Source organism: Mesitornis unicolor, unplaced genomic scaffold (genome assembly GCF_000695765.1).
Source record: "Mesitornis unicolor isolate BGI_N332 unplaced genomic scaffold, ASM69576v1 scaffold30582, whole genome shotgun sequence".
Classification (NCBI taxonomy): domain Eukaryota; kingdom Metazoa; phylum Chordata; class Aves; order Mesitornithiformes; family Mesitornithidae; genus Mesitornis; species Mesitornis unicolor.
Window position 1 is genome coordinate 28,419 of NW_010171742.1, and position 12,571 is coordinate 40,989.

The 12,571-nt window shown below is 37.4% G+C and overlaps 1 protein-coding gene across 1 annotated transcript; it reads left to right on the forward strand.

The window, feature by feature from the left end:
- The first annotated feature begins 197 nt into the window (after nt 1-197).
- Nucleotides 198-12,214, forward strand: CCDC125 (coiled-coil domain containing 125). Its single transcript, XM_010180131.1, is given in 12 exon segments — nt 198-468; nt 2,026-2,084; nt 3,311-3,397; nt 4,277-4,354; nt 5,097-5,182; nt 7,282-7,364; nt 8,271-8,386; nt 8,941-9,048; nt 10,064-10,235; nt 11,615-11,748; nt 11,878-12,006; nt 12,008-12,214. Coding segments are annotated over 12 exon segments (1,530 nt in total).
- Nucleotides 12,215-12,571: the final 357 nt, after the last annotated feature.

Sequence of the window (12,571 nt, forward strand, 5' to 3'; positions counted from 1 at the left end):
CACCAGCAGCTTGCAGATTTTTCACTTCAGTGTTTTGCTGCTTTAATGATTAAGCTTTCCTTTTTTTCTAGATAAAACACTTGTTTTGCGGGAGGCACTGTTGACAGTGGCAGTAAGCCAAGTGCTCTCAATCAGGAAAAAAAACAAACCCCAAAACAGTCAAAACCAAACCAAACAACAAAACCCAGGAGGAGAAGATGGAGGAAGCAGAAGAGGATGACATGACATATGGAGACTTGGGAAACGGACTTGAGAGAAGACCTGGAAGTGTTTATGAAGGGGAAAACTTACCAAACCCCTATTCATTTAGATCTAGGAAGGGATCTGGAAAGGTTTGTACTCCTCTCTTGTCAGCAAAGAGAGTGGAAGGAAGTAATGTTGCAGCTCTTCTCAGTTCAAAACACAACAGTTTCCACAGTGGATCATCCAGAAAGCCTGTTGCTATTTCCACCCAACAAAAGACCTGCGGTAAGAATAATTTGGAAATTAATTATTGAGCAGTTCAGCTTCATCACAAGGTGTTGTCAAGTTTAATTCAAACCATTTGCCAAAACCCATTGATACCCCTGCTGAGGTCCAGGGTAGCTGATGCAGCTGCAAGCCATCTCTTGGTGTTGCAAGAGGAGATATTTAATGCCATTGAGGCAGCAGAGGACTTTCTGTTCCTAGATCTTCCGCTCAAAATCTTAACAGCAGAATTACTTTTCAGTGAATGAGGCTGTGGCCTTTCTTAGTGTAAAATAGCAATTTTTGGAGTATTTAGTGCTGCGTTTGAAAGTGATGTTTCGGGAACAGCATCCTGTGATGGGGGACAGCATTGTTTTTCTCTAAATACATATATAAAATTGAATGGAATCACTTGGATTCCTGGTTTGTTTAAGTGTGTCTTCCTAAAGCTTATGGCTAGATACTAAAAATCCTGTCTGCTATCTAGTTGAAATTCGTGAATCAGCATACTTTTGAGGTTAAGTTGTTTTTAGAACCTGCACATCTGTTCTCCCAGTTTTGGCATTCATTTTAGTGTGAAGACAACACTGCTGTGAACAAAATCAAATATTGGCTGTGCTGGTCCTTATTCTTTAACTGCTTTCCCTTACATTTTTAGCCATTTTCAGTATTTTGATAGAATTATTTCCATATAATTTACTTACTTATTTCCTTTAGAAGAAGTCCTCACTATCCTCTCCACACACCATAATAAACTAAGCTATATAATTATTCTTTACTTGCTTCAGCATATTCAGTGCAAAGATGGTACAAAAGCGGCGTAATCCCTATAGGTTTCACTGTCCTGCTGGTCTCTGTATAATGTTTGTCTTAGATCTAGGTCTTTTACACAGAAAACCTTTCACACAGGTCTTTCCTGCTCTGGCAGGGAGGTTGGACTGGATGATCTTTTGAGGTCCCTTACAACTCCTAATATTCTGTGATTCTGTGAAATATCCATGAAAGCATGACTAAAGTCCACATGAACCTGAGTTTGATTTGCTAGGAGGCTGCATCTTAACATCTCTCTGCGATACTCAGGTTAAGAATAATGGCAGCAGCAGTAACCGCGTGTTTAGAGGAATACTGGATCTTGTGGGATACACCACCACTGTAATTCATCTTGGTCTCTTGAAAGTCACCTCTACTTCTAAATAGCGCTAGCTACTGTTGTGTTGAGTTTGGTTGCTGAAAAGTTATAGTCTGAAAAGAATCTACAAAATGAGATCCTTTATTGAATTAAGATAGCAGTTTTATTGTGTTTGGGTTTTTTTTAAAGGAAGTTCTAAAATAATTTTCCTTATTTTAGGTCTCTTTAAAACTGACCTTTTTCCCCATCTCACTTCTTTAACTGTGAAACAATGCGTTTGAGCTTAGTATTTATGTATTTCTTAAATCTGTTTATTAGCTCCAGAATAAAAAAAAAACCACAAATATTAAAATTCACCTCTGCATGTAACCTGTTTTCAGGGTAAAGCAAATTCTCACTTTTTTTTCTGTAAGTATTGCATCATTTAATATCTCTTATCAATCCTACAGAATCTAATACTGAAGCATCAAATGAAGAACTAAAGCAAAAACTTCAGAAAGCTCTAGAGGTTAGTAACTGTGCCAAGTGTGCTGCTCTTGAAATACACATTTCCTTTTAATGTAGCAAAGTAAAGCACAATTTTAGTTTAGCTGAAGATTTTGGCATGTCCAGAGTCTTGGATTAATTCAGGTTCTTGAAATGAGAGTGGTAGTTGGAAGCCCCATTACATTTTATGCCAGGAAATCAGAGTGTGAGGTGTAGTTCATACTCTGGATTTTTTTTTACTTTTTGATGAGGGAGGAAGAAGTATTTTTAGAGATTAAGAGAATATTAAAAGAATTGTATGCCTTTTCTTTTTTTTCTTTTTATTTTGTATTAAGCTTCGGAACTGAAAATCTGCAGAGTAAACAGAATAGTCTTTTGTGTTTTCAATCTGTGTTTTTGTTGAAAAGTAGTTAACTCCTATATTTTTACTTACTATGGTTGAATGTTATGGGTTGGCATCAGACCAGGCAGAAAGAGCAGGGTGATCTTTGCTGTAAAAATACACACTTCAGGTACACTGTGTTCTTTAGCCTCAGAATGGCCCACGCTAGGTCATTTTCAAGCTGTTTTAGCATGAAGAACCTTCAGTGTGCAGGAAGTTAAAATGTCACGGAACCTTACTCATTTTCAATTAGACAAAACTGACAAATTGCCACTGCTCCCAGGCACAATCTCAGTATCGATCCTGAAGTAATAGAACTGGAAGAACTATGAAAAATTTCTATATGGCCAGAAGTGAATAACTGAGTGATGTACATAGGGGTTAAGGGAAGACTAGTATTCAACTCAGTAAATTTTATTTTAGTGCTAGAAAATTGAAAAACTGCTTTCTTCTGAGGGGGGGAATGTTGTGTAAAGATGTGATTGGCGTGTACCTGGAGCAGGAATCTGTTTCGTTGTCGTTCTGTTCTGGAGAAGTAGTGGTTTTGATCTAACAGTCCTAACATGATATCTGCACTATAGACTATGGATACTTTGTATAATACATAGTATGTTACATTTATGTAGCATTTATATTTTAGTATATATTTGAAATATTTGCTGTTTTGTATCTGCTGCATGTCTTTGCCTGCTTGTGTATTTGCTGTTCTGTTTTGCTAATTTATTTTAAAGCTCCAAACCTGTGTTGGTATGTACAACTTCTTTAGCAAGGAAGAACTGTATTATTTAGTGGTTTATTTTCCAAATAGACGTTTTAACAGAATTATCTTGGCTTTTACTCAGTTTATCTATTTAACTTTTCTTCAGGAAGTTGAGATTTTGAAAGTGGAGCTTGAAGCATCTCAAAGACGGCTTGAAGGAAAAGATGAAGCCCTAAGAATTCTGCAGAGCATGGTAGGAGTTGCTCAGAAATAATTTAGATACTTTTAGTGGTAAAGGAGAGAAAATAGAAGAAACCTTCATGGCAGTCCTCATCAAAACCCCCTAAACCTTAAATTCTTCCCAGGGCTATAATTTGAAGCATTGAATCTGCAAGTGTCTACAGACTTGGCTTCTATGATTTACTACTTTTTCTGCATGGAACTGTTGCAGTTATTTAAGACAACTTTACTCTTTTAGCAAATTCTTATAAATTTTATCTTTGAGGATCCTTGAAGAATTAGCTATTTAACTTAGAGAATAAGGCCTGTTTCCCAGTCCTTTAAATTATAGATTTTGCCAGTGCTTGAAATTCTGCTGCAAAGCACAGATATTTTTAGTTGTCTTCTCCATCTGTTGTCTTAGAGGTATGTGTTACGTGTTAGGTCAGTCTTTTGTTCACAGTTTGTAATATTTTTATTCATTATCACAATGAATTATGCTGAAGTGAATTCCTGGGTTTTTTTAGCAGACTTGCATAACCCATTTGTAGTTCTCCAGTTCCTACCCTCAGACATTCTTAGTAAGTTACACCTGGATCAAAGTATATGTGTGTTGTAGCCAATTTTTTAATGAGCTGATTTTGTGGACAACTCCTAAAGAAGACATGATTGCATTTTAAATGATGCTACATTTTTCCACAGAAAATATGGGACTGAAACACAAGTTTGGTAGGGAACATAGCTATTTAATGACTTAGAATCAGAAGCCACTGGGACTTACAAGCAAGTTGTTAGTGTTTATAATTCTGCACGCTCCTGTTTAACTAAGAATGTGAACTTCTCCTGATGTAAAACTGAAGTTAAGTATACTTAATTACATAATTTGACAGAATTATGTTTGGGTTTTTTGCAGGCAGTATTTAATAAAGCTACTAGTCATACAAAAGCAATGCTTCAAAAAACTGAGGAAGAAAAGAGAACTTTAGAAAAGGTAAGGGCGCATGTTTCCTTCACACCTGTGCAAAAACATAGAAGCCCATTGCTATTAATAAGGGGTTATCAGACCATGTAAATCAGTACAAATGTGCCATTAGTTCCAGAGTTTTTTAAAAAGTATTGTTATTTCTTTTTAGTAGAAAGGGAAAATGTTCATGTATCACTCTCTTGATCTAAATGTTTTCATGGTATAGTGCGTACAAATAATACCTGAAAGTTACTAGAGTTCTCTCTGTACTTTCAGTTGGTCTTCGTTGGGACTTTCACAGTCATTCACCGAGAGTTGCACTAATTCTTAGTTATTAAGCTGGAACTTCTCAAGGAGTCTAAGAAATGGATGCCAAGTTTTCATAGGGAGGATGGGGAGGAGGAGGAAGGTGGCATTGAGTTACCTTGTTAAAGTGAGCTTTATGCTTTGCTTCTCTTCCTGTGTGGCCTTTCCACAGAACAGCAAGGGGACAGGGAAATGTGACAGCATGGGTTTGTTTTGTCATAAGCCACTGCAAGCATTAGTTCATGCAACACAGTCTGGAATCCATAGATCAGTGATGCAGAAACTTTCTGGTGTCTGTCACCAGAAGTATTTTTAACAATATTTAACAATATTTAACAGTATCATAGATTGTCGTTGGTCACCTAGACCTCTGCCAGTGTCAAACTCAGCACCAGCAGCTCCACTTCTTCCTCTCACTCAAAGGCTTGCAATGAACTGCTGCTAGATTGTTTTGTCTCCACAGGAAATTAATATTTTGCAGTGGGAAATTGAATTTGATCAGGATAGATTTAAAAACATAGAAGACACATGGACAGAAAAATATGACAGGTATTTGACTTACACTGTATCTTTGGGGTTTTTTAAAAATTGCATGAATGCTATATATCATCTTTCATGGGTTCCAGGCTTTCTTCATTGGGTTTTGTGAGGTTTTTGTGTTTTCCTAATTACCTTCCACATTTAGGGAGATTTATTTAATTTTCCTGCTAGTCACACCTGTATTTTTCAGTCAAAACTACTAAAATCAGTAAGTCTCAATTCTTTAGTATATAAGGCTAGCTTTCCTAGACTGACTTTTCATTTTCATCCAGTTACATTACTGTTAGCCAGCTGGAGCCAGACTGTCCTTATTTACTTGAAATATAAATGAGGCATAGAAAACAATGGTGTGTGCGTGCATGTGGAAATACCATTCACTGGTTAATGATTGCTTTATTTTCTTGCATTGTGGGTATGAGCATACGTACAGGTAAAATTGAATGCATTTCAGAGAGGCTGATCAACAGGTTCTTTGTTTAAATAAGAGTTAACTCTGGACGGACAGCAGGTGTGGTTAGGCAAGCAGAAGATGCCAAGGGCACTAAACTAATAATGCAATAACAGACCTTGAAAAATGTGACCAGCAGGCTCACTTATTTAAATGCAGAAATAACATCTCTGATGTCTACCCATCAGATTTACAATTATTTCACTGGAGATTTTTGTTTAAAATTTCCAAACTTTGAATCAAAGCATAAGCCAAAAATTCACCAACTATTATTAATTTGTAAGAGAAGTTTTGTTAAGATATTGTATCTTGTTCACTGGTTAACTTACACTTGTTAAGGGATAATTCTTGAAAAACCCTTTGGGTTTCCTGACTTAGGAGTGTAGGAAGTGTAGCCAGGTCGTTCAGAGCAACAAAACAGTGGTTAACTGCTGAAAGCTAAAGACGTGGCTTCAGAAGATTGCAAGTCAGGAGCTCAGTCAGCTTTGCAAAAAGGTTTTCTGATCTCTGAGACAGCAGGATGAGAAGAATGTGTATTTCCCTTTGTTTATTGAAGTAAAATAATCCACATTACTATTTAGTTTAAAACAAAACCATGAGTTCACAGTATTTTGCATTTACTGACAGCTGAAGAAGTGCACCAAAAATAGTATTGCTTTAACAATTAGGACTTTGGATTGCCACTTTTCTATTCAAGAAGGAAATACTTCAATACTTTACGGAAAAAAATGCATTAAAAATGCATATTGTATGTTTTCAGGTTGCAACGCTTGAAAGTGCAGCTGTTCTTGAGAACAGTATTAAGAATGCAGGAAGTTTACTTTCTAAAATTAAGACCAGAGCCATATTGTCACATGTCCAAGAACAATTTTGTTGTTTCAAGGAAGTAAGAGATTTCTAGCAAGTGTTCCAGAGGTTCATAATTACAAATTTCTTTGAGTTTCTAGTGGTAATGTGGTACTTAAGCTCTTGTTAAACTCTGAAGTTTTGGCACCATCTACTTAGGCGTGAATGATGTTTTTAATTTCATTTTTTTAACATTCACTTGAATATACGTGGACGCATTTAAATTGGTTGTGCAAGGGTGTGTTTTTATGAACAAGATGAGCCTGTTTGAACAGCACACACTATCTGGGTTGCAGAGAAACCTCTGATACAGAGTGCAGCAATTCCTGGTGTTGCTCCCTGCAGAGCCAGCTGCAGCCTGGATAACTAAGAGTGACTCTGCAGGACGCAGCCTGGGAGAGCCTTTCTGAGCCTTGGTTCAGTGCCAGTCAGACCAAGCCTACTCACAGAGCTTTCTACAGAGAGTTAGTTAAGAGTAGGTTTAAGTTGGTTATTGGTATCCAGCTAGCAGATTTGGATCTACCAACTTATTACATATTATTGGTGCAGATATCATTATGGAAAAATTTTACTATTTTTTCCATTAAAAAAATTCACGACTGTGAAAACTGCTTGTGTAATGCTGCATGGATAATATCATGTCAAACCAAATATTGAGCTCTATTCCGTTTTTGTGGGTTTTTTTCTTCCATCTTTTCAGTAATCTTATTTGCAGACAGATACAGTGTTTTAGCGACTAATCGTTTTTTATTATTCGAGTGCCCATTTTAAAATATTTTTAAAAGCTAATGCAGCCCTTTTCTAACTTCTGCAGGATATATTGTGAAAATGCAGCTCTTAAGGAAGCATTGAAACTGAGAAAAGAAGAAGTTAAAACTCTTAAAGCTGAAAATGCAAGTAAGCCAGCAACAGCTATTCTTCTTCATGTACCCTTTCTCAGGAATAATTCAGGATTCAGCCATGAAGGAATGTTTCTGTCAGGATAAATCTCTTCTTCCTGGCAGTAACATTAGTGGATATGCAGAAACCCTCCTTAAACAGAGAAGTTGTGTTTAGTTTTCTTCCCATGTTATCACTTGAACTGAAAAAAAAAAAGGAAAAAAAAAAAAAAAGGAAAAATCAGGTATGCATAGCTTAAAGAGTAGATGAGGTGTGAAAGAAGTATACCTATCTTACCTCACAGGTGTGGTGACGCCCTGGATGTGAAGGGACACAACCAATCTCTGTTCCCTGTCATGTCCTGGAAGGAGGCAGCAGCAGCCAGGGGAGCCATCGAGTGTTCCTGCTACAGTGACAATCTGTGTCAGAGAGATTCACTTTTAATGTACGCACATAAAGATTCTCATAGCACAAACTTTGACGTATTCAGCTTGGTGGCTTTACAGTGGAGGTTTTCAGAGTGCAGGGTGAGCCAGCATCTGGCTTGATCAGACGGCTCAAGCCCCTTTCCCTTATTTTTTATTTCCAAAAAGTTTTAAAATAGCTAACACACATCATTATTTTCCCAATATTGTGCTACTCTAAAAAGGCAGCTGCCTTAGTTGTAAGTGTACAAAGAGATAAGCTCTTAGTACTGAGGCAGAGAAATATGTAAGATGGTATCTCTGCAAGTGGGTTATTACTCCGAGGAAAACACAGAAGGAAGAACAACTGAAATCTGAGTTTCTGGATCTACATGGTCTCCTCACATTCCCAAACTGATGCTTAAACTACAGAACCAATTAGTTTGGGTGTAGTTAAATGCAGAAATTAAAAAATCAGAGCAGCAGACTTTTTAATCACTTTCCTTGTTTTATTTCATAGTCCTGAATCAGCAGTGCTTGGAATTTCTTGCAATGCTAGATGTGGAACAACAGAAGGTTGTTCAGGAAAACATGTCCTTGACTAAAAGTGACATTACAGATTTTACAGGTCTTGAAGTAAGTAAGACTTGCATGTCTTTCAAAGTAACTGGGTCAAAGATATGTTTATATTCAAAATATGTAGATAAAATTTGCTTACTGACTATTTGTTTCTTTTCAGCCAGTGATAATATGCCCTTGCATGCCTGTTAACCAGTTCTCTAATTTGTGGTGTGTCATGATTCCTATCTTGCAAATAAAGAGTAGAGAGAAGGAGCATCAGGCTATCTTTCACGAGGCAGCATGCTTATTTTTTTCTTCCTTATATCTTAATTCTTAACTCCTATGCCTACTGCTTTACTGTATTGAGTGAAAAAATATCATAATAAGGTCTGCAGAGAGTAGCATATGCAGGCTGACAATTTTTGGCTTTAGGTTATCTTGCAGAAAAATATGTTTCATGCGTGTGGTTGTGAGACGAAATCATGCCTGAATCTCTTGTATCTTGCTTCCCCTGGCCCTTGCACTCTCTTTGTAGTTTCAGGATTTTTTTTGCTTGTCATCTGGCATCTCTTGGATTGCACTGCGTATGCAGATGGCTATTTAACTGGTGGTTTGTTTTGGATTTTAAGCTGGCAGTTCTCAAAGCCTGCATCTGCAGTACTTCTGGAGTGCAGCCTTGTCCCTGTGCTAAAATGGCAGCTATAACTCGAAAGCAGCTTCTTCATCTTAAGCAAGAGGTAATGCTGCTTGGTTTGGAAATGAACAAACAGGAGGGTGCTTGTGCTGAGAACCAAATAAAGCCAGAAACACTCTACTGCAGCTTACACCAACTAATGTATTCTAAAAGAAGAATGCATCTCAGAAATGTTTGTAATATTTGTAATGCCCTAACTTTTACTGATATAAAATTGTAATTATGGTATCAATCAGCTAAAAAAATCTCTTTCATGTTCTTTTTCTTTCTGCGCTATTTTCTAATCTAAAAAAAGAGGAAAACCCTCCAAGAGTATACATCCTCTAAATTTATACACGGTGTGAGTGTGGACTAGGTCTGACAGAGATGACTCCCCTTTCCCTTCCTGCATAGCATTATGTTCCACCCCCTCCCTCACATTGACATCAGCACTCACAAGCTGCTCACCACCTAGGTCAGGAAGCTAATCTTGCCGAAAACTGTATTTACGTCACACTTAAATTGATAATACGATTTTCAACTCTTAAGGTTTTTAATCTAGTGAAATTCTGTACAAAGAATTTTTTCTTTGAATTTTCATTTGACTCTGCAAGTGCAGTAACCACCCTCGTGGTCTCACTGCAGAAGTTCCAGTTAACTTCCTAGTTTTGAAAATAAGGACCGTCATGTCCCTTTTGTACCAAAGATACTACCCCTGACATAGATGCCATTCTTTTGCTCTTTTTGCTCCTGGCCCAACCTGCATGGGACATAAATGCCCTCCTCAAGCCCTTCTGCATGTGCAGAAATAAATGGGCATTGCTGCAGCTTATCTGTGTGGATGGGTGGTGTGTGCATGCATAGAAGAGGGAGGGCAAGAACTTAAATACATGTTACGAAATGTATTTCTTCATGTGGCAATAAAGCACTTTGTCTGGTTTCTGCTACTTCTTTGATTACATTTATTTAAAAGTTGTCTGTGTTAATGGTTTTAGTCTTGTATGTTAATATACATTTTAAATCTGCTATTGCATCCAAATAGCTTAATGCACTTTAAATTTTCTCTGAATTAAAACCAGGTTGAAAATCTGAAGAAGAGTAAAGATGAAGCTTATATAATGGCAGATGCCTTCAGAATTGCATTTGAGCAGCAGCTGATACAGAGGAAGGACCAAGCCCTGAGGCTTGCAGAAGTGATAAAGATTAAGAAGGAAACGAAATTTATAAACTGGAGACGCCTGAAAGACGATGGTAACTGGGAATGCTGTGTATCTGTAATGGCTGACTAGAAAAGAAGTTAGCTGACAAGTGTAACAAGCAGGCTTTCTTGTATTAAGTGTGTGTTGTGGCTTAATTGCTGGCTGAGGTTTAGGAGGAGTTGAGAAAAAAAGGAACAAAGTTATGTCAAAACTGTAAATACGTTAAATAGTGTGTTGTGTAGTTGAAGACTTTCTACCAGAAATTACACATGTGTAATTATAGAGTGTGTATAAGTGGAAGATATAAATACTACTGTAGGATGTTAGCACTACGAGTCTAGGCTTTCAATGTAGTCTTTTAATATTACACATTCACTAACTGTATTATCTGAGTAAAAACATGCTAGAATAAATAAGCTGTTATCCAGAATGACAGTAACATTCTGGATATTAAAAACGTTTATTATGAGAACAGCACAAAAAGCTAACATCTGGCAAGTTTAGCCTGGCCATATTAGATGCTATCAACAATTTATTGTGCTGGGTTTTTTTCAGATGAGCTGTACCTAAGAGTTAGGGAATGGGGAGAAATGCAAAAAAATACTGAGCTTTCACTGAAACACTAAACAGATTTTTTCTAGTTTTTAAAAACATTTTTTTTTATTATGCATGTTTACCTAAATTAGTATTTATTATTATTCTTACACTTATCATGTTACCAAGTGAGTTACAAAGCCCTCTGTAAAAGAGGAAAAATTCTAATTATCCTTTTCCTCTTTAAGAAAAATGATTAAAAAAAGTATTGAAGTGCTTATGTCATGATCAAACCCATAGCAGGATTTAGGAATGGTGCTTCAAGATGTATTTCTGTTAGCCAGACTAGAGGTGCCAGGCTTAGAAGTTTGTTGGTTTTTCTGGATTCCTTGAGTGCCCTTGGGATGTAATACTATAACAACATACATCTTGAATATCTGCTTCCCCTATACCGACATCATTGTTTCCAAGCTCTATATCCTGATACATATGTTTCATAAATTTAATGTATTTTAATCTTTCTAGAAATCTTAGACACTTTTAAACAGCTTATGTAAAATAATCTTTTTTTAAGGCTACTTACAGTTTAAAAACAAATTACCACAAGTTATTGTTCAACTAGAGTGTCAAAGTGCATTTTCCATGTAGCAAATAGAACTTAGTTTTCAATTTGCACATATATATATATATGGTGAAAGGTCTATGTAGCCTTTAAGTGAAGGTAAGGGATGTGAGTTATCTGGTGCATTATGTACACGCAACGGGAGTAGCTGCCGCTTGCATTGCCGCTTTAGAGGACATGATCCAGAATCCGGTTTTATGTGTGCGCATTTGATTCCAAAGGAGTTTTTCTCCTCCTAAGTGATCCCACAGTTCTTGTTCTTTTGTTTTCCTTAGGATCTGTCAAATTACAGGGGAACAAGAACAGCCTGGGACGAAAACTCTCCAGCCTGCTCTCATCAGATATGGACTGCAGGAAGGTTGAAGGGCTAGACAATCCTCATGAAATCCTGAAGATGTTAATAGATTTGGTTAGTATTTTGTTAAAATATTCATCGTAAGTCACTAGAGGAGCAAATAAAACAGTTGATTTAGATGCAGTGCCTTGTTCTTAGCTTATATACAACTTTCTTTTCTTTCTCTTTTAAATAAATGCTTAGGTACATGACAAAGAGGAGGCTCTGGCTCATCAGAGAAAGGTCAGCTACATGCTGGCTCGCACAATGGAGATGAAAGAGGATATTTCGGAGCAGCATAAAGGAAATGGCATGCTGGGGAGTCAAAGAGTGCAAAGCCCAGGGGTCCTCACGCCCCGCTGATGCCTACTGCCAAAACTTCCCTTCTCAAAACAGTGTTCCTTCAGTTCCCAGTGCAAAAACATATGAGAATCCAGTAAAAATGCTCCAAAAATCACACTCCTGGTCATCAGGGACTACGGACCATGAAGAAGATAGTTCAGCTGGAAAATCAGATGAAACCATACTCATGTCTATATAGCCATGTGCTGGAATAAATGTATGTTAAGCAAAAAAGATAGATCTTGTGGAAATACCTAAAAACATCCTGTGATTACATCACTAGCGACAAAACCAGAGCAGTGCATTAGCAGGTACCGCTTATAATGATACCGTGGAACCACGGTAACTGTTGCTGTGGTGAAACTGCCCGATTTGGTTAACTTAACGCCCATTTCCCTGCCAAACAAAGCAGCTCCCCATAACTTCTCCCTTTTGCTTGCCCCTTCCCTAGGTGCACAGCTGATGAGGAGACTGATGGCTTCAGAGTGACGTCAGCGCAGAAGGTGACGCTAAGAGAAAAGGCGGTGGCGGCGGGCGGGAACACAAGCGGAGCGAT